Source organism: Hylaeus volcanicus, chromosome 7, assembly GCF_026283585.1.
Source record: "Hylaeus volcanicus isolate JK05 chromosome 7, UHH_iyHylVolc1.0_haploid, whole genome shotgun sequence".
Lineage (NCBI taxonomy): Eukaryota > Metazoa > Arthropoda > Insecta > Hymenoptera > Colletidae > Hylaeus > Hylaeus volcanicus.
This window is the reverse complement of record NC_071982.1, coordinates 7,666,404-7,688,153: the sequence shown is the minus strand read 5'-3', so window position 1 is coordinate 7,688,153 and position 21,750 is coordinate 7,666,404. Positions and strand designations below refer to the sequence as shown.

The window sequence follows — 21,750 nt, the reverse complement described above, 5'->3', positions numbered from 1 at the left end:
AAAATAGTCTTTCTTTATAGTAAATTATATATTACTTTATATTTATATATATTATATATTTGGATACAAAAAAAATATGTATGTTATTATTAGACATATTCAAACTTGCTTTGCACCGTGTACACTTTATTTGATAGACGAACCCAGCAGCCCAACAAATATTGTCCCGAAACTTTCTTTCGTAATTTGCACTCAATTATTTTTTGCAGTCGTGTTTATATAAATAGACAATCTAATATCGTAGATATTCATGTTGCAACAGCAATGGAGCAAAATGAATCATGCACGATTCAGTAATGTAACATAAAACATAAAATATCGTGCATGTATTACTTATTGATAAAGCGAAAGAAACTTTTCGGACAACCTAATAAAATTGTCGGTCCCTCTTGTTTAATTCCTGGCTACGCCATTGGCGCAGACTGATATTGATATTCGGTCTCGAGGATAGCGCACTGGAAGATCGCTTTGCAATCACCTTGGCAGACCTTGTCTGGGTTTTCTGGAATGATAAACGACCTCTGAGCATATCGATTCCAAAGTTTTGAAATCATTTTGTTCGCCACACGTCGATTAATCGCCTTTTCTTTTTTTTTTCCTTAGACGAGCTGCAAACGGCCATTATAGCAATAGAACGTTATGCGAATTCGATGAAAACAAGAATGACGTAGCGATTCTTTCTTTCTTTCTTTTTTTTGAGCACGCAAAGAACTTTGTGACTCGCTATAAAATAGACGATAAAAATTGATAGTTAGGCGGATAAAATATTTTCAATAGCAATTTGTAATTTAGTATTCTTCGGTTTACCTCTGAATTAAACATTCATTTATTTTTTCGACACGATTTCCATTGGCACGTTTCGCTCGATGTCGAATAGATTTTCTTTCTTTTCAAACTTACATAAGGTGTCAAGATTCCCCGAGGTCATAGATAACCGGCATATGTCAGTCTTATAAATATTGCATTAATTTCATTAGCGCTACTTCCTTTTTCGCTGTAAAGCTCGAGCTTAATTTTTAAAAGGCAAGGTCAGCAATTTGCAATTTTATCTGACCTACGCTTGATTCAAGAACAATTGGTTGTTATTTTTTATTATCAATTCTTCTTATTATCTATCATTCGTTATGTTCTTCCATATATTCGAGTACACGAGTAAACGTTTTATGCTCCTGTCATTATAACTTGTAATTATTTGGTATTTATTGCAATCTGTTACAAAAAATGACGATAATCAGTATCACTGTATTCATTATACAAATTATGTAGAAATGTTAATCGTGAAATGATTGTAACAGATGAAATTAATATCGAACAATACCAATGTTCTAAAGATACAAAGTATCGTTCCTTCGTTTAAATGTTAATGCGTTATTGTATTATTCCGTGAATCATTATCAGTGCGGAATAAGTGGACAAAATTCAATATTAATATATATATCACAATGTGTGGCACATTTCTATCGTAGAATAATGCGTGCCAGCGTGGAAATTGTTATAAATAATCATGTATCAATCATCTGTATCCATAATACAATCTTTATCTTTAAATAAACGTACAGACAAAACGGTAAAAAATATCCAGAGTTCTCAACGCAATTGGATACATTATTTGTCATATTTTAAGAAACCTACAAGTTTTCTTGCAAGTACTTGCAACGTTCGGTTTCACATCATTTTCAATTAGGGACCGTACTGTTGGCGTAGGGTCGCAATTGGAAGTTAAAAATTCTGATTTAATTGATTTATGGATTTCTATCAAAATGATTTCTCGCATCCTCGGCCAAAACGAAGCATACTTTGTTAAATAACATATGGGTGCAACTTCTATTATTTATGAGAAAGAAAATTCCTAAAGAATTCGAAATATAGGCTACTCAAGCGACAATTTTACAATATTACATCATTTTCCTGTATGATAATCATAAACTCATACATACCGTTGTATTCAGAATAAAAACAACGCTTTTACTGATCCAGAAATAAATCAAAATTTTTCAAAATTTCGAGGTGGGGGGGGGTAGTTTAAAAAAAAACTGTTCGTTTTTTTTTAAATTTGTTTGTATCGATTTATAGGCCTCTAAAAACAGTGTAATGTTTGCTTGAAAATTTCTTTGAAATCTCTAATCGTTTCCGAGCAAAAGTAAAAGGGACGGCTCGGATAAAAGGGTTAATTTCTCCCTGAAAACGCAAAATTCGCACGTACCGAGAATGGTGTAATTCATAAGAAGGTCCCCCAAACAAGTACACAAAGTTTCATCAAACTCGGGGTTTGTTAATTTTCTGTCAAATTTGTTAATTTCGTTGTGAATCTATTAATGTTTATGGTTAATTTTAGTGTGCGTGCGTGCGTGCGTGCGTGCGTGCGTGCGTGCGAGAGAGAGAGAGAGAGAGAGAGAGAGAGAGAGAGAGAGAGAGAGAGAGAGAGAGAGAGAGAGAGAGAATAAATAGCAATATATTCAGATTAGTAATGAAATTTTGATTTTTCTCCAAAATTTTCCTATTTGTCCGCACTGTGCAGCAGTGTATAATCGTACCTGTACACCGACATAGACTCGCTCCGATTCTGGGACATCCCCGTGCGAACGCGAACGTCCCGATCGGCGTCGGTTTAAAAATAAAGCGAAACGTCGATTAAAATTAGATTTCGCTGGAAATTCTCGCGTCTTATCGACTGAAATACGCTTGACAATGCGATTTCGCGGGAGAGCCACGGCCGCGGATGACTTCGCAAGATCCGTGGAAACAAACGAGAAAGAAAGAAAATATAAAGAAGGAGACCGGGACCAGTGTTTCGCATCGATAAATCGAGCGAGTCGTGTCTCCTGAGCCGTGGAACTGGCCGGGGGATAAGAAAGAAAAGCGCCGAACTCGAACGTTTCGTAACGAAATCGTGGCAGTTTATCGATTCACACGGGCGGAAAACGGGAATCAATTAGAGCAGAAACACCATAATCGAAGCGGGGAGTTAGCAGTACGAATTATCACACCTTCGTGTTTTTTTTTTCTCCGTCATCGACGGAGCCATTCCCATTTACGTCTCTACGGGTCGCGATCAATTATGTTACACCCGTTATAATTAGTGGACTACTTTATTCCTCGTGCTAAAATTGCCGCGAGGTTGCGACTCGTGTGCACGATCGGCTCGTTTCGAACGACTATCTCCAGCAATCTATCTCAATCTATGTAAATCTATCCAAGTCTTTTCATAGTCGTACTTTTTTCTTTTTATTTTTAATTATTTCTTTAATTATTTTTAGCTCTTCGTTCCTTTTAAATTTTCCTAATTCTATTTTATCGTTCGGAGTTCTGCTCGGATCCATATACATATAGAAATCAGAGAAGTCTCGTGCTTGCGAGAAAGGTTACCGATCGATTGCCCTCTAGCGGCGACCATCCATACTTATTCTCTTTATTTCTATCATTTTCGTCGTTTTCTTTCCTTTAACACTTTACCGACTGCTAATCTCTATCGTCGGTAATCTCTTACCCTCTCTATCGTCTTTTTACCATGGACAAAAACGATATTTGTACGATCTATTCCCCGAAGTAAATGTTAATCTAAAAACGATTCGAGTAAATAAAATAATTGCTCTTTTCCATGGGCAAGTAATACTTTCTTATCTATTCCTGAGATAAATATCAATCTGAAAACGAGTACTAGTAGATAGAGATCAATATACCGTATTTTACGGGCTATACGACGCTATAAGACGCACTATTTTATCTCCGAAAAATTGCCTCCAAAATTCAGGTGCATCTTCTACACTAAATTTATATAAAAATGACCAGTGTTTGATTTAAAATTCCCGCCAGTCTAAAAAATGCCCATACAGAGGCAACCTAACCATAAAAATGTTATTTTCTTTTTTTAAATTGCTTAAAAATTAAGGTGCGTCTTATAGCCCGTAAAATACAGTGATACATTACTCGAATCACGAAAACAACAACAAAAATTATCAAATATTATTGCATCTCCGTTTCCAAACGCTACCAGTCGGTAAAGTGGTAAGTGTTATCTACGTTATCGGCTCGCAAGTGTCCCCACTTTCCACGAAAACCTTGATTTATCTTTTTTTCGTCGCGACACTTTCTGTTAATGGACTTTGGCTGATCCGTCGGATATTCGAAAGTACGTCGAACGAAAGTTCGATCGAAAGTCCGTCCGAAGGCATTCGAATAGAAAGTCCCGTTAACAGTATTATTTCGATAACCGAGTCCCGATGAAAGTCCTCGTGGCGTTTGTTGTTTTTTTTTTTTCTTCTCGAGGCCAACCGAAACACCGTTTCTCGAAACGATTGAGCTATCGATTCTGGGACTCGTTCCTTCTATCGTATAACGAAGCGTTTAATAATTGCGCTCGCAAGATAAAAGCCCGGTTACAGATTCTCTTTGAACTCTGTTCTCGACTACCGATGACCCTGTTATAATTATTGTGTCATTAATATTTATTTATTCTAATTGATCGATAGAACCTGCGTTCTTTTATCAGCTGTTCTCTTTTTTTTTTTTTTCACCGACGAGGAATTTTCTCTCGATACACATTGCCACCGCTAGGTGGCGGTTGTCAACTTTTCTTTCTCATCGTGGAGTTTGATACTTCTGATAGATTCTTCTCAAAGAGTTTGTCCAAAAAACAATGGTAGACACCACCCGATGACCGGTAGGGAATGTTTCTACGATTAAGAAATAAAGATAACGTGGAATTATAAGTAATTACACGTAATTTTCCTCGGTTGCAGTAAACCTGGAAGACAGTGGAGGTCAGAGGGTAGACATGACGCACTTCGATTTGCTGAAAGTCCTTGGAACCGGAGGTACGTGAACGAAATTCTTTTGTGGAAGTCGTTAAATCCGTGACGAAATGATTCTCGAGTAATATTTATTACACAAGGTGTTCCTTAGTGATCGGCATTTTTCTTGCAAAGCTGTGACGCAAGCGACAAACGTAAGAGGAGAAAGTTTCGACATTTAAACAATTTTTTTTTTTTGTCAATACAACTTTATAGTCGAAAATATATTTCTACCGAAGGGATATACTTTCATTAATTCCATTACATTGTAATACACACGTACAGTATATGATATAATTTTCTTTTTCAAAATCAATGTTCAATATTTAAGATAAACAATTTTTATTCAGATTGCTTTGTACTTACATACATACAACATACGTATTATATAAATTACATAAATATAATATTATTATAATGCCACATCACAAGTTACAATGTAATTTTCTTTTTTGGAATGGATCGAATTAATTTTCCAACTCGAAATCGATTGCAAACAGAATTGTTCGATTAATAAAAATTGCTTGAGCGTTCTCGCGATAAATATTATTTGTAGAGAGAGGACAAACTTTTTTGCAGCTTACGGAAAGGTGTTCCTGGTGCGAAAGAGAACAGGCACCGACGCTGGCCGTCTTTACGCCATGAAAGTCCTGAAGAAAGCGTCCATCGTCCAAAAGAAGAAGACGACGGAGCACACGAAGACGGAGAGACAAGTTCTGGAGGCCGTTCGGGACAGTCCTTTTTTAGTTACGTTGCATTACGCCTTTCAGACGGACGCGAAGCTCCATTTGATTTTAGGTAAGTTTTAGGTTAGTTCCCGATTTCTTTTACAATTACAAGCGGGTTGAAACACGTTGAATACTTCTCCTTTCAATTCTTATTATAATTCTTATAATTCTTTTCTCTCTCTAACTCGTCTTTCCCAAAATATCCCTCTTATAAGTTTGTTCAATTAATATTAGTAAACTAAAACATTAGTTATCTCGAGATCCTTATTTATGGAAAAAAAAACCCTAGGGAATTTCGATGATGTAAATATGACAAACCAAAGCATTATTTTTACTAGTCTTCTATAAAGGCTTTTCCCTCTGTATCTTTCAGTTGGTATAAGAGAATTATCGAGATACCAACTTGAAGAAAATCCCTTGGGTTTCTTTGCCCGTGTAAGATAATAAAAACATAGTATCCAACGTTTGATGCAGCCCAGTGCAATAATGTAGATAAACGTGAACCAGCGACGGGAAAAACCCTAGGCTTCGAATAAATCTGAAGTTTGTTGATATGTTTGTCTTGTTTCCTCTTTCGAACATTTTTCCAAAGAAGAAAACGAAACTAACGCATCGACAAACTTTAGATTTATTCGAACCCTAGGGTTTTGCCCATCTCTGACGTGAACATTGTTGCGTCATTCTAGGAACTTTTTGTTTTTCTAGTACGCCATTGGTGATTTCCAGCGGCGATGGGCAAAACCCTGAGCTTCGAATAAATTTCCCTAGGTCTCGTTTCCTCTCTCGAATATTTCTCCAAAGAAGGAAACGAGACAAACGCATCGGCAAACCAGATTTTTTCGAAGCCTAGAGTTTTGTCCATCTCCGATTTCCAGGCGTGCCAACATGCCTAGAAGAATATCAGTCGAATAACGTTCGACTCGGAGCTTAGCTCTGGAATTGACTAAACAACGTGACTGTTTGCGTTTGTAGATTATGTCAGCGGCGGGGAGCTGTTTACGCATTTGTATCAACGGGAACACTTCACCGAGGACGAAGTGCGAATTTATATCGGAGAAGTTATTTTGGCGCTAGAGCATCTGCACAAAGTAATTCTTATTCTTCTTTCTTTCCATCGAAATTTATTCCATCGTTTTATTTACCATCACGTCACCACACGTCGATATCGTTTAATTTATTTACGCGCTCGCTGTAGTCTAATTTATTATTCGCGACCCGCACTGCTCGTCGCTAGGGGATTACCCGTTATTATTGGCTTTGTTAGATCACCTCGATACAGAAATATTGTCACTAGTTTGAAATATTGGGTATTCGATGGATCTTTGACATTAAAATTTTGATAGAGCATTTTGTCCATAAACACCACAAATTTTTTAACAAGCCTGCGTAGCATCCTTGCCTTCATCGAAGCGATATTGTAAAATGTAGAGAATTTTCTCATTATTTATCTCCATGTTCAAGACGTTATTACTGTGAAATCAAGAAAGAATAGTATATAAACTGTATCCGTAGTATAAACTGTAAACGCCACAAACTTTTTCGAATACTCATTATTAGAAACATAGAAACATTCATTCGAATTGTAACAATGGGAGCGGATTATTTTCTCAAATTGTTTTCAAATGTGATCCCCTAATTACCTCGAGCAATCTGGGTTGATGAACTTTTTGCAAACATACCGCCATCATAAATTCGAGAGGATTTGTTTCTTTATTCTCTGTTTGCATACAGAGTGTTTAACTCGATTGCCGAGTCGAATATCGTATTCATTAATTCTTTAATGAAGAATTACAAATTTTTTAATTTAACTGCAAACGCTTTTATCTAGAAGAACGTCCACTATTTTTCTCAATCTACATTTTCATTACCATATTGTCGTGGCCATTAAAACGTCAAGATACGCTTTAATGTCTCGACCTTCGGATAGTCACGACTAATGGGAAGATTGCAGTAGTTTCAAAAACAAAATTATCAATTTTTCATTTTCCTCGTACCACCAGACCACCAACCAACCCCTTATTTTCTCGCACCCAGTATTAATGACGCTCACGAAATTTTCTGTTGCAGCTCGGGATTATTTACAGGGACATTAAATTAGAAAACATTCTGTTGGACAGAGAAGGGCATATCGTGTTAACAGATTTCGGGCTGAGTAAAGAGTTCCTGCCGCACGAACGGGACAGCAACGCTCGTGCTTACTCCTTTTGCGGAACTATCGAGTACATGGCACCGGAAGTGGTACGAGGGGGCTCCGCGGGCCACGATATTGTGAGTCAGGATGAATTTACGTCACGATTTGTTCCCTTCTGTTCTTGGAACCTGGTTATCGCGCTCGTGCTTGTCACTGTCAAATACTATGTTTATCGTTTCGTCGCGGTCCGTCCCATCCGATCGATCATCCGAGCTTTCGGAGCACGCTTGTCCTCGTTCGTCACGGGATCAATCGCGCCCCAAAACTCGATCGATTCTTTTTATTTTCTCATTGTACAAAAATATAATTATTCCGTTATTGGCCCCATCAATATCAATCTATGTAGGACAGTACAGTTCCTCTGGCACACTCATGAAATTTAATTCTTTCAGGTAGTTGTTTCGTGGATCTATTTAATGGAGGACTTCATCCATAAACCTTATGGAATTTTGTAAATTTAAATCAAAACGCAATTCAGGAAATTGCTGGAACGTTTGATACGTTACAAAGATCGAAATTATAAATTATTTAAAAAAGAAATAACAATTATCGACCGTCCCAATTTGATAAAATACGATATCAAAAGTTTGTGATTTTAATACAGGCCCTTATGGAACACACAAATTGTCACGTGAATTTTTTCAATTTAAATGAAAATCCAATTTCGGAACTCGCTGTAAATCTCACGTGTTATATACACCGAAATTAAACACAATTTAAAAAAGAATTAAGACCGTGCCGTTTTCGAGATATATTGGGTTGTCTGAAAAGTCGATGCCGATTTTTAGTAGGCGGTACAGGTCTGAATATATCGGAATGGTTGTAAACAAATAACATGTGTGCATCCCTTAAAAAGTGGAACGGTTGCGAAACAATATGATACATACGTAATTCGATAAATATATATTAAAAACAAATTCAAAGGCACATGTGAATTTTAATACTGTATTTACCGGGAGCCTATTTTTATGCTTTTTAATTGCAGTGTTTACCTATTCGTATTTATTTACTGTGTTGATAGTTGTCTACTTACAATGTTTAGTGTATAATTCACAAAGACGTAGGCTAATGAATTCCTTACTTAGTATGGACCTTCAACTATCCCTTAACACTTTATTTACCGGGAGCCTATTTATAGGCTTTTTAATTGCAGTATTTAGCTATTGGAAACAGACTTGACTTTCAATGTACCCAGTAACAGTATGGAGGAATTATTGTCAGCCTAGATTGCCATATGCTACTGTAGAAAATTCTTTTTTGAATTAAAGTCTGTTTCTACATAGCCCGGTAGATGAAGTGTTAAAAATTAGCGCGAACTTTCTGGACAACCTAATAATTAATTAAAATCTGGAATTGAACCGATATTACGAATGCGAATCAGTAAGTTCCTCTGTTGAACGTGACCGTCTCGAAACGACTACTTTAAAAGATTCCCAACCGTCGAGTCGCACCTGGAAGAACGCGGCCCCAAGGACGCGAGGCGTCAGAGATCCCCGAGAATCGTTTCATGGAAACCCGTAAAATTTTCAGGCGGTGGACTGGTGGAGCGTGGGCGTGCTGACGTACGAGTTGCTGACCGGCGCGTCTCCTTTTACGGTCGAGGGAGAGAAGAACACCCAGCAGGACATCTCGCGAAGAATACTGAAAACGGACCCGCCGATCCCCAGCCACCTGAGCCCCACCGTTCGGGACTTCATCCTGCGGCTCCTGGTGAAGGACCCTCGCCAGAGGCTGGGCGGCGGCCCGGACGACGCCCGAGAGCTGAAGGATCACCCGTTCTTCAGGAAGGCACCGGCTCCGTTCAGCTGGCCAACCCTGGAGAGACGAGAGATCCCCCCGCCCTTCGTTCCTCGCATCACCCACGAGCTGGACACCAGCAACTTCTCCGACGAGTTCACGAAAATGATAGCCGCGGACAGTCCGGCGGTTGTTCCCCCCAACTACGACAAGATCTTCCGAGGGTATTCGTACGTGGCGCCGTCCGTTCTCTTCTGTGACAACGTGGTCAGCAAGGACATATTCAAGGAAGCCGCCAAAGCCAGCACGGAGTCCCAGCGACCGTCTGCATCGGACGTGCTGGCCGCGAGATTTGACGAGTCCACCTTCTTTCAGACCTACGAGCTGGACCCGCGCGAGGAAGCCCTCGGCGATGGTAGCTTCTCCGTCTGTCGCAAGTGCAGACACAGGAAAACGCAGCAGGAGTACGCCGTGAAGATCGTCAGTCGCAGGATCGACTGCGGACGGGAGGCCACTCTGTTGAGAACCTGCCAAGGTCATCCGAACGTGGTGAAGCTGATCGAGGTCCACCAGGACAGGGCGCACACTTACCTGGTGATGGAGCTGTTGTCGGGCGGCGAGTTGCTGCGCAGGCCGCGACCCTTCACCGAGCAGCAGGCCAGCAGAATTATGCGCCATTTGGCGTCCGCCGTGCGGTTCATGCACTTGCGCGGCGTGGTGCACAGAGACCTCAAGCCGGAGAACATAGTGTTCACCAACGACGGCGAGGACTCCTCGGTGAAGATCGTGGACTTTGGATTCGCCAGGGTGAAACGTAACTGCGAGCCTCTGCACACGCCCTGCTTCACGCTGCCGTACGCGGCGCCCGAAGTGGTGGCCAGGCAGGGTTACGACCAGAGCTGCGACCTCTGGAGCCTCGGGGCTATCCTCTACTCCATGCTCTCGGGGAAACCCCTGTTCAGAACCGGCTCCCCGGACCTGGCCACCAGGATCAGAGCAGGGGAGATCGACTTCGACGGCGAGGCGTGGAGCCACGTGTCCAGCCTCGCCAAGCAGGTCGCCAAGGGTCTGCTGACCGTCGACCCTACCAAAAGACTGACAGCGAGCGGGCTAGCCAATCACGCGTGGCTAGCCGAATCCAGTACTTCCATTGACGTAATCACGTTGGACGTCAACACGACGGCCAGCTTCCTGGAGAAGCCGGAGGGCTTCAGGCTGCGCGAGGTGGACGGCGCGCGGCTGGCTCAGAGGAGGAAGCTCCACAAACGTTCCACTTCCAGTTCCGTGTCGTCCTCCGCGTCCACCGCGTCCTCCAGTCCCTCCGTGTTGCTCCTACGACCGCCTAGCGCAGCGACGAACCCCGCCACCTCCGCCTCGCCGGCCCAGCCAAGCGCCTTCGACTTCGGCGAGGACAAGGTGAACGAATACCTCAGCTCCCTGTCGTCCTCCTCGGACTCGAACTCGCCGAGGATCATGCAGGAGACCCCTAAAAAGCGGCGCAAGCGCGACGAAGACGACACCGATTCCCAAACCAAGCGTCACAAGAGGAACCTGGACAGCGGTGTTCACAAGAGTAGAACGGGACCTGTGACCAGGGCCAGGAAGCGGAAACTGGAGGAGCAGACCGGGAATAGCGAGGATGGCTCGACAGAGTCGAGCGGCACGTCGTGTAGCGACTCCAGGGACCTTCACCGAAAACAGAAGGCTGGAAAGCGGCCCAAACGACTCGCCACTATCATCGTGGAGTAGATCATGTTCTTTTTGTTGCCTCTACGAATCGGTTCGACAGGCTCGCACCTCTCCTCGTGTCACCAGAGATGGGCAAAATTCTTGTTTGCGTAGGAATTTCGAGTTAAGAAGGATAAAACATCTTTGTATACGTTTAAGTATGAGGCTGTTCGAATGATTGGTAAACAAGTAAATCAAAGAGCCAAGGCAACCGATGATGGCACGTGTGCTCAAATCTTCGCTTACGTTGACCACGTTCTATCACGTATTCAACGTGTATTCGAGGTATTCGTTGTAGAACGAATGATAACTTAGAACGGCTTATTCGAACTGTTATATCGAATGAAATTTTGCCCATCTCTGCTTCTATGCATTTCACGTGATGCTGCAACGTTGCTGCCTTCGAAGCTCGCGTGCGAGCTAATCATTGCGTCATTCCTATTTACAGAACCGCGACCAGGGACTTCCCTTTTGGAACTTCGTTAGGTTAAATTTCAATTCGGCTAAACTTACTTACGTTTCACTAACATTTCGTTTGATTTTTAGAAATCACGATCCTCTAACGGATTATTTTGGGATAAAGCAACGGACGAAGGTCGGCAATTATTTAGACAATGAAAAATAGTATTCAGTTCGCGACGGGTTCCTTGGACTACGCTGTTCCTTATCGCAATCTTTAAATTATTGTAGATACGTTTAATTTTATGCCATGCTTAGGGTTACGTATTATCGGTCGGAGCTGTGGAAAATAGTATTTCAAGTAGAAAATAAGGACTGTGCTGCTTCCTTAACCTTTAGAAAATAATTTCTATTCCTACGTCGCGTGAATGGTTTAAATGTATACAACTATTCCCAGTTGAAGATGTTAAGTGTCGACTAAATTAAGGTGTCTTAATGTGTCTTGTTCAAGTGCCACGTTCATTTAAGTGTCTTGTTGAAGGTGCAAGAAAGTCGATGTGGAATTAAGCGACTTTTTTCCATTTGCAAATTTCATTTTAGAGTAATATACATTTGCTATCTCGAATCATTCGCGATAACGCCTCATCGAGAATTAAATCGGCCCTCGAGCGTCATCTACAGCCAATCTAAGCTAACGATTTCTAGCAAAGATTCGAATCCACTCGAATTTCTTCGCATCGTCGCCTGTAAGATTCACTCTAGACCTCGGTAGCTTCGGTATCGATCGATAAACCGAGTCTCGATCGACGCGAAAAAGCGAAACGCTTTCGCGAACGATATTATTCTGGCAATCAAGATGGCCACCCAGGCATCTCTCTACTATTTTCTATCGCGAGTACTATGTTCGCCCAGCTCTCCCACGTCGATATTAAACATATTTACATGTCGTATTTAAAGCGCGATTTGCAGTGATCGTATACACCCCGTGTAAACTTCAAATTAATCATCGTCAAGATTCTATCAGCGGGTGTACGCGATTACCGCGGTTCACGCTTTAACTATAATATACATGTACGCATGTACACGCACGTATACACGTACACGCGCTACGTTCTAACGAACGTAAACGTTGTTTGTTAACGGGAGAAACACCGACGTTATTATCGCGGTCCGATCATTTGGCGCCCGATTTGTACAGAACCCTTTACACCGCGAACCACGGGAGGAGATCGCTACCTAGACGCGATCCCGAACGCGTCAGAGCCTCCATTATGCGTTGTATTTCTTTGTCACGTTGTCTGTGATCAACCTGTAAACGTTGAAGCGTTTCACCGTTCCCCCTTCACACACACACCCCCTGGGGCGTGTGTTCCTAGACGTCCCGTGTGTCGCCTTCTAACTCGACCCCTACCCTCAATCCTCTCGCGACAAAAAGGAGGAGTCCAACCGCGGCGGAGATCGACAAAACAGAGCTTTTTCTCGAAAAATTAATTTCAGATTTATCATTTTTCCATTTCGTTACTCGTTGTTGCAAAAATTGTATTTGGATGTAATTTTTTGTCAGTCTCTGTCTCCCCCTCCCCCCTCCCCACACACGCGCGCGCGCACGCACACACACACACACACACCCTCCTCTCCCCTCCCACGAAAATACATAGCAAATGTGCCTCAGAAGCTCCGCCATCGATCGGCGAGTGGAAGAAAAGACAATTTTCGAGTAGGTGTGGTTGTCGTCGCACGTCTCTCGAGGATCGAGAACGGGCGAGGAAAACTTATTTATTTAACGAAAGAGTCGCGCGCCACGCGATCAACGAGCGAGAGAGACACGGCGCGCGTCGATTTTACAGACTATTTGAAAAACGGTGGTTCTGTTCACTAGCATATATGGAATGCTATTCTTATACATTGATTTTTAGTCCTGAATCTTTATAAAAATATATATGAAAAAAATTATATGTATATATATACACGTATACATATATATATATACATACACACGCGTAGGTTATATGTATACACCAATATATGTATATATGTATGTATGTATGTATGTATGTATGTATGTATATATGTATGTATGTATGTATGTATGTATGTATGTATGTATGTATACTTGTACACGAACGACACAGGAAAAAAGAAAAACATAGATGTGTACATTGTAGGGTGTTAGATGATAGGGTCGATGAGGTCATCAAGTATTATATGTGTTTCTCGAAATTCCTTCGTTTCGTACGAATGCGTTTTACGTACTGTGACGGTCGAAGCTAAATCAGTTGGCAGCTCGAGGTCGTCGTGTAGGCCTCGAGCCCGCCAATCGAGTTCGATTCGATTTCTCTCGCATGGGAACGACTTAACCGACGGAGCATCGAATCGTTGTCTAAGAGAGAAAGCGGAAGTTGTGCGCTCATTAACGAGAGGTTCGAAGAACGTCGATAGTATCGCGGTGAGATTTATTTTCGTAGGCATTTTTAAAAACGACTCCTTCGGCTACCCCTCCGCGCCCCCGAACCACACCCGATCTTCGAACAACTTCTAGTCTAAAGCCGCTGTCACGCGAAAGTCAGTTTGGAACTTTTTGCTCGGATTTTTACGCAAACGGTATCAACGACCGCGGCGGGGAGTCGAAGTCAGACGTCGACGAGAGAGAAAGGTTGCTTGTTTGGCGCGCGACGACGGCTCGTCGCGCGTTTTCAGTGTCTTTGTTGGACGATTGGTCGCTGGGCGACTCGCGGATTTGCTCGAAACCGGACGCGATCGATTCCGCGCGAAAAACTGTATCAAAAATGCGAGATAATATTTTTCCGTGCGAGGCTTCGTTTTCGAGAAACTCGACGTCGAAGTCGAATCGGGGCACGACGCAGCGCACGCGCCCCGCGCGTACTTTGACCTCGATTATCTCCGCATGGAAGCGTTCTACGGAAAAATCGTTCTGCACGTTTTCGATGCAGTTTTTCGCGTAGAATCGTATGGCGTCCTTGTTTTTTTTTTTCCGTGTTAGAATTACGAGAAACGGCGATTCGTTTGCGACGAGTTCGCGAGTCTCCGTGCGTCGAATTAGCCTTTAAGGTAAGAGCGAAGGATGGTCGATTGCTGTGAGAAGAAAGCGTGGCATTAAAGAGTGGGGCAAAGACTGATATGGTTGTACACCGACTCAGGGATCAGTGAGACGCGGTCGAGAGAATTCTCTAAAATCGAATTACGAGGATAACGCGTTCCAACGGGGACGCGTGCTTCTACCAAAGACGATCGAAGCGATGAAACTGCTCTGCAAAGACCAAAAAAAGAAAACATAGTAACGATAAAAATGAGAAAAAAAAAAGATAAACACAGAAAACGAAACCGCGCTTATACCTTGTCGAGAGAGCGTTGAAACTGAATCGTGATTTTTTCGGGCGTAACAGTTTATCGTGTATGACGAATGAAAGGATGAAAGGAATAAAAAAAAAAAAGAAAAACGAAACAAAGAAATATTTAAATGAAAAAAATGAACAGATATAAAGAATTATATATATTTAATATAAGACTATATTAGAAAAATCATATTTCTTTAATAAAAAGATATTTCTATTTAGAATTGTAAAAAGGAAAAAAGTCATTAATCGAGTCTTTATGAGTTGTATCAGTTGGCCCTGTCCGAGGAAGAACTGATTTCTCCTTTTTCTAGATGCATATATCACTGTTACGTTATTAAGGAAGGAAGAATAATAATAAATAAATAAATAAATGGAAAAAAAAAATGACGGAAATCCTTGGAGAATACGTATATTTATACAGGGCGTCGTAAGAGTCTAATGCATTCTTTTTAGGCAATTTTCGATTGATCGAACCATATCATCGCGGTTGAGGTTGTTTGTAGGTGTTAACGAATAGCATTTCTTTTGAGTTTCGACGATGGTAAAGTTTGTTTCGATTATGGTTTCAGCGACTGAACCGAAAGAAACGATTCGTTATTGTTTTTTTTTTTGTTTGTATTGATACATTTTTAGACCGATGGTTATTAATAAAATTATGCGATAGACTTTTGAGACATCCTATATGCATATATTATATATATAGTTCTATACGGATTCAAGCTTGTACCATACGATAAAGAGTGCTGTTCTGTTGCTATAAGTACGTAAGAGAGACGAAATACCTTTGTTACTACTGGTTGTTAAATATATCATAACTAAATATTTATTTACATAAATGACTTTCATTGTCGCCTCGAATATGCTAGATCCCTCTGCCTCGAGCATTTAATTTATATAAATCAATGATAATTTCATTCAGTAGTTAATTTATATTATTAGAAATTTTAGTACGCTTTCAGTTTTAAATTTATTTTCTCTCGCAAGTATTCGTCCCATTTCAATTTCATTAACTTCCAAGTTTATTGAATGTTTGTTATTCGCGTTTTTATAATAGGAAAAGTATGGTAATGTTTATTATTAGCAGTTTAAAAAATCGTTAAACGGAAAAAAATTGAATCGATCCTGCCAGGATTCGAACCTGGAATCTTCTGATCCGTAGTCAGACGCGTTATCCGTTGCGCCACAGGACCGTGTTAAAACGGAGTCTATTGTTTTAGTATATATTAAAATCTGAACACGGTTGGAACAATGTCACCAAGAATACTATTTAAAATTATTTATAGTTTCTTTATTTGGGTAAACAAAACTGTCCATAAATACTTATAAAATACTTATATTACTGAAATGCATATAAACGTGTACAATATAAAATGTAGTAAACATGTCACTTATTCTGCAAGTTGAAAGTTAAACTTAAAGACAGTCTGTGCATTATCCATATCGACAGAAGTTACGGATGAGTTTGAATTAAAGAGTACCGTATCTATATGCGAGTGCTGTTTCTCGCTTGGTAATTTACACGCAGCCTTCCTTACAAACACACACTTCTTATTCTGTGTAGGACCAGGTATAAATTTCATAGAGGACGCGGATTTGCTGTGTTTCTGCTCGTCCAGCAACATTTTCTCTCTGTAATTCCCTAAGGTAGTCCGCATTATTTGCCTCTTTTTGATCAGAGGTGCGGTGGAACTTCTTAAAACACTTACGTTTTTAGTCAAATCACGCGCCTGCTTCTCTGAAAGTTTCCCAGTAGCTAGATACACTTGTAATTGTTGGATGCACCAACATAATTCTAACTCAAATTGGTCCTCGGCTTCCTGGCTTAGACCACTTGCAGTTTCTGCATTTGAACATGAAGGGTTCACTGCATTGGGAGGTTCTGTATTTTTATTCCTAGAAATCCCTTTTTTGACGTTCTGAAAATAACGCTGTTTACTAACAAATAGGAATTGTTTCTCGAATATGGTTTAAATTAATCATAGTAGAATATAGGTTAAAATTACTGGAGTAGTTGAACATAAATGAGAAGTATACTACAGGTAAACAAATATGAAAATAGCGTACCGTTTTAGGCTTCGGAGGCATTTTTAATTACATATGCAGTCATTTGAACAGTCTTCAATCTATTTTCATTTGTATGAATAGTTATTTAATGCAGCCACAGTTATCGACCCTTTAGTGGCGCCATCGGTGAGAAAACGCCCAAGCTTGTAGAGAAAATAGTTCCCGCTGCTGCCGCTAGATGTCGCATCGGACGGTTTTACTAAGTTACTTTAATCTGCCATAAATACATAATTAATTGGATCCTTTGCACTACAACACTATAATATATTAGTTGATATATCAAATTTTTCATTTGTAAGAATATTTATTTAATTCAGCAATAATTATCAATCCTTTCAAGCTTGGGCGTTCTCCCACCGATGGCGCCACTAACAAAAATTAATTGACTGCCATAATTGACGTAAAACAGATTACTTTGCCTTATAAAATAAAGTAGTAATAAGAATCGACAAGCATATATGATATTTTCGGGACATCTATAAAAGCATCATAATTTCAAAATGGTAAAACGCATAAATTACAAGACCGCAATTTTTTCAGTCATACCTTCTTTTATTAAAAAAATAACAATCTTCCAAGAAACAATATATCAGGGGAGCCTTGCATTATTTACATTACAATACTTTAGCGTACATTATAACGTAATCAACATAACGCCATTAATGATCACTGTTGAACCGATACCGCAACAAAAAGCCCGTAGATTATAAATATATTTCCTAACCTGTTTTTCTAAACCTTCAAACAAACCACGTAAGCTCACGCTTTTCTAGAAATGTATACGTTCGTGACGAATAATATGACTTCGATGATGAAACCTTTTCCCGCAAGCACGACAAACGTATGGTCGTTCGTCAGTATGGATTCGATTATGTATCTTCAAATCGTATTTCTTGAAAAACGATTTACCGCAATAAGAGCAAACGTGATTTCGTTGTTTCAAGTGATCGCGCTTCACGTGTTCCTGCGTCGAATAAAAATATCTTAAACCGGTTGTATTATATTGTTGGAAAAAGAAATATATGGCACGGACATATAAAATAATACTTATAATATGTAGTACTTACATTTACTTGGGAAGAAGTATTATAAATTTTCTGGCATATATCGCACGCAAACTTTTGCGGACCTTCCGGTCTGTGATTGCTCGCAATGTGTTTATTTAACGTCGATTTCCAAGCAAAGGACATTTTACATTCTTTACAATGAAACTTCTGTTGGTCCGCGAAATGAGTACCTATGTGTTGTTTGTAGTTGTAACTGGTCGAAAATGATTTTTCACATACTGTACATTGAAATTTAAGTAAAAATACTTTGGACTTTTTCGATTCGTCCTCTTGATCCTCTAATTTCGTAATACTTGACATAGAATCAGTGGCCTGCACCTGTTCTTCATCTTCTTCGACAATTCGATCACTATTTGTGTTTATCTCACATTGCGTGTCTTCAGTTAGAGAAGTCAAAAGAGCCTGTTCGTTATCGCTAATACCATCATTCTTATCGTTCTCTTGCATGGACTCGATTTGACTGAAACTTTGAAACTGTAGCAGTTGTTCGCTCTCTTTATCTAAAATTTTGGAGCTCTCACTTTCGACACCTGCACCTTCTACAAATTCGAGAAAACGTTCCGAGCTATCATCGTAATGCAATCTCTCGAAAACCTCGAAATTCGTTTCAACGTATTTGTCAAAATCAGTCTGCGGATCCAACAAGATCTGATTCGTAACAAAATTTTTTTCTTCGCCTTGCAATTCGTAATGCGTGTAGTGTAGATCATTATGAATAACGTCTCGTATGTTTTGTTCATCTCGAACTTCTTCGTTCACATCTTTATTGATATTTAAACACATATTCGTTACATTTTCAGAAATATTTATGTTTTCATCTTTAGTCTCGGAAGCTTTCACAGATTGTAAATTTGGTAATTTTTCGGCTAAATTGTTAATAAGAAATTCGTAAAATTGATCCCCGGTTTCCGTTTGTACTAAACGTAGCATTGGTTCGTCGTGACTCGTGGTATTATTTACATCGTTTGGACATTCGGCAATCTTTTCGTCTCGTGCTGAATTTATTCCTTCGTCGCTCGAGATATCTAGATCAGATTTATCGTTGATGCTGGGTTCTGATAGATCTATTTTTTGAAACATGTCGGTGACATTTATAGAAATATTTGTCAGGGCGTTGTAACTCTGCAACGTCTCAGATTTTTCTAAATCTAACTCGTACGTTTGCGTAAAATTATCATGAGTGTTCGAGAATTTAGTATCCAATCTGTCTTTAAGAACAGGATCGTCTACTTGACATACATATAACATATTTTCTTTTGCTTCGCAATCGTTGGATCTGTATAACAAAATAGAACTATCATCCTCGCATTCGGTTTGCTCGTTAGGAAGTCCTAGCTTCTCAGAGATGTTTAATTCATCGGTTGTACCAATTTTTCCATCTGTTTCGCGCAACTGGTCTTGCGAAATATGGTTTCCTGTATGTTCGATGTTCTCCAAATTTATTTTCTTCAACTGTTCGAATGTATAAAATCGAATTAAACGGGAAATGTACATTGAAACTATAAAATTTTAAATATTAAATTATATACCTGTTCCGATGTGATATAAATAATTGTTTCCAATGGTAATATTTTTTTTATATTCTCTTCGTTTTCGAGAAAATCAAAACTATTTATGTCGCTTTTATACTCCTCAAGTTCTGTGATTTTCTGGGAGCTCTGATGAGAGGAAAAATATTAGAAAAACAGATATTTTACTTATTCTTTTTGTGATTCTTACCATCTCGTTATTCTTGTACTCCAAATTGATAGCGTTTCCTGTATGAGACTTCTCGTGTTCTCGTAAGAGGAAAATAAAACTGAAACTTTCGCCGCAAATCTTACAGTAATGTTGCCTCTTAATTACTTTTTGCTGAATAGATGCATTCCCATCGACAAACTATACATTGATAATCAGAGATATAACATTTTTCACATTACAAAATATATACACATTAAATTTTTAACGACCTTATTCTTATTCGATGCGTAATCCTTTTTCTCTACCATTCCACCGTCGCAAATATTTTGAGCTTGATGTTTAACATCTTCCTTCGAACGTTCGTGAATACGTTTATGTCTCGCAAGGGAACTAATTTGAGTGAAACGTTTACCGCAAATAGAGCACGGATACGGTTTTACTCCTACAAATTGAACGGTAAACATTTAATCTATTCCCGATTAGATAGTTTCTCGTACAAATAATATAATTACCGGCATGCATTCTACCATGCCTAATTAGATTAGATATATGATTGAACTTTCTTCCGCATACTTCGCAAATGCAAATATTTGTTCCTAAGTGAGTGTTTAAATGCGTTCGCAGATCTGCTTTGCGGAAAAATCCTTTACCGCATATTTCGCAGAGTTGTGATTTTTCACCTAAGTGTATACTTCGATAATGGTAATCGTATTGAGATGCTCGATCAAACGTTAAATCGCATTGATGACATTTAAACGGTCTTATTGAATTTTCATAGAAATTGTCGTTGATCCTTTCCTGGTTGTAATTATCTATTTCTGTCAGTGATTCATTGTTTACATCATTTTTTAAGCATTGTATATGCTTCAGTAGTACATCTCCAGCGTGTATATGTAAATGATCGTAAATCTCTTTTTTATTTTCGTATCGACAGTCACATATTGGACAAACGAAATTGACAGATTGCATATGAACCATATCATTTTTACAGGTCCCTTGGAAATTTGTATCGATCGACATATTTCTATATTTAAATACACGAGTTCACTTTCATCTAAAACTGATTTTATTGACTTTAAATATAACAATTAAAACAGTTTTAACAATAGTTCGATACATACACTTTAACACATTTGTTTTGTAATGAGCCTAACCCAACTGATTTCACAACGCGTCAATTTTATTGGAATTTCTTTATACCGTTGTTTCCAACTGAAAATTTCGATTGATGTTTATAATATATGTACATATAATCATAGTTTTGTAAACAATACAATTTTTTTCTTAGACTTTAATATGTGTACGTCAACTTGGATAGTTAAAGACGCTCGCAGTAGATTTTTACACTTCGAATGGTATATAATATTTATAAAAAACGAAATGTCGTATCAATTAGTTACATGTAATTCGTCCAAATTCATTAACAGAAGACAATATATTATTCTAATTATTTATTTTATACACATCAAGTGTTTATGTATGTGCAATGAAAACAAAGGGCAGTGACAAAGTTGGTAGCCCCTGTTTCAAGATTATACGTTAGTAACATTTCATTGGAGCGTTTAGCTAGAGAACTCCAGTGGTGATTTACCAGTGTGAGCGGACCCAAACAGAGCTCGCTGAGCTTTATGGTCAGCGATTGGAAAAGTATACATCCTAGCACGTATCCTAGTACCTCCTATCACCTCCTAAAACATTCCAACATTTCCTAAATATTCAAAACCATCTAACACATTCCGACACTTCCTAACATTTCCTAGTTTCCCATCATTTCTTGATACATTTCCCATTAATTTCCTTTTATTTCCTGGCATATTTCCCTTCATTTCCCATCATTTCTTGGCCACCTCCTTTCTCATCATACGATCCTGATAAAAAGAGGTAAGTTTAAATCCATTTCCTAGTCCTATCCCTAGAATTCCTGGCGCATTTCCCATTAATTTCCCATCATTCACCTTCATTTCCTATCACATTTCATTCCAATTTCCCTTCATATCCTGGCCACCTCCT

At 39.4% G+C, this 21,750-nt stretch overlaps 3 protein-coding genes and 1 non-coding gene across 7 annotated transcripts in view; 1 reads left to right on the top strand and 3 right to left on the bottom strand.

The window, feature by feature from the left end:
- The window catches only part of LOC128879306 (ribosomal protein S6 kinase alpha-5-like), a 42,502-nt gene extending 27,601 nt beyond the window's left edge, over nt 1-14,901 (top strand). For all 3 annotated transcript variants that reach the window (XM_054128318.1, XM_054128317.1, XM_054128316.1), the window contains 5 exons: nt 4,740-4,814; nt 5,370-5,588; nt 6,491-6,606; nt 7,586-7,786; nt 9,240-14,901. In XM_054128318.1, coding sequence (XP_053984293.1) covers nt 4,740-4,814; nt 5,370-5,588; nt 6,491-6,606; nt 7,586-7,786; nt 9,240-11,195 — 2,567 coding nt within the window. In that variant the 3' untranslated portion in view covers nt 11,196-14,901. The remainder of the gene's footprint in view (nt 1-4,739; nt 4,815-5,369; nt 5,589-6,490; nt 6,607-7,585; nt 7,787-9,239) is intronic.
- A 622-nt stretch (nt 14,902-15,523) lies between these two features.
- On the bottom strand, nt 15,524-17,123 carry LOC128879313 (UPF0488 protein CG14286). The gene is made up of 2 exons (XM_054128334.1): nt 16,994-17,123; nt 15,524-16,845 (listed from the first exon to the last, which is right to left on the bottom strand). The coding sequence occupies exons 1-2, from the start codon at nt 17,012-17,014 to the stop codon at nt 16,318-16,320; spliced, it is 549 nt and encodes a 182-aa protein (XP_053984309.1). The 5' UTR covers nt 17,015-17,123; the 3' UTR covers nt 15,524-16,317.
- Nucleotides 16,047-16,119, bottom strand: Trnar-acg (transfer RNA arginine (anticodon ACG)). The gene has a single exon. It is a non-coding gene; the product is annotated as a tRNA-Arg (tRNA).
- Nucleotides 17,124-17,524: 401 nt separating the features above from the next.
- On the bottom strand, nt 17,525-21,616 carry LOC128879760 (zinc finger protein 225-like). Of its 2 annotated transcripts, XM_054129198.1 has the most exons (8): nt 21,141-21,616; nt 20,862-20,952; nt 20,253-20,800; nt 20,010-20,182; nt 19,780-19,938; nt 19,590-19,718; nt 18,061-19,512; nt 17,525-17,957 (listed from the first exon to the last, which is right to left on the bottom strand). In XM_054129198.1, the coding sequence occupies exons 3-8, from the start codon at nt 20,758-20,760 to the stop codon at nt 17,763-17,765; spliced, it is 2,616 nt and encodes an 871-aa protein (XP_053985173.1). In that variant the 5' UTR covers nt 20,761-20,800; nt 20,862-20,952; nt 21,141-21,616; the 3' UTR covers nt 17,525-17,762. The 2 variants fall into 2 exon arrangements, with proteins under 2 accessions (XP_053985173.1, XP_053985172.1); XM_054129197.1 differs by having other exon boundaries at nt 20,862-21,616.
- Nucleotides 21,617-21,750: the final 134 nt, after the last annotated feature.

Excerpts from the sequence above, each read along its gene's own strand:
- LOC128879313 (XM_054128334.1), bottom strand. The coding sequence starts at position 17,014 with ATGCCTCCGAAGCCTAAAACG. Across the intron at positions 16,846-16,993 it reads TGCCTCCGAAGCCTAAAACG|AACGTCAAAAAAGGGATTTC; the intron begins GTACGCTATTTT and ends CGTTATTTTCAG.
- LOC128879760 (XM_054129197.1), bottom strand. The coding sequence starts at position 20,760 with ATGTCGATCGATACAAATTTCCAAGGGACCTGTAAAAATGATATGGTT. Across the intron at positions 20,183-20,252 it reads GCATGGTAGAATGCATGCCG|GAGTAAAACCGTATCCGTGC; the intron begins GTAATTATATTA and ends TTCAATTTGTAG. Across the intron at positions 19,719-19,779 it reads AGTACAAGAATAACGAGATG|AGCTCCCAGAAAATCACAGA; the intron begins GTAAGAATCACA and ends TCCTCTCATCAG.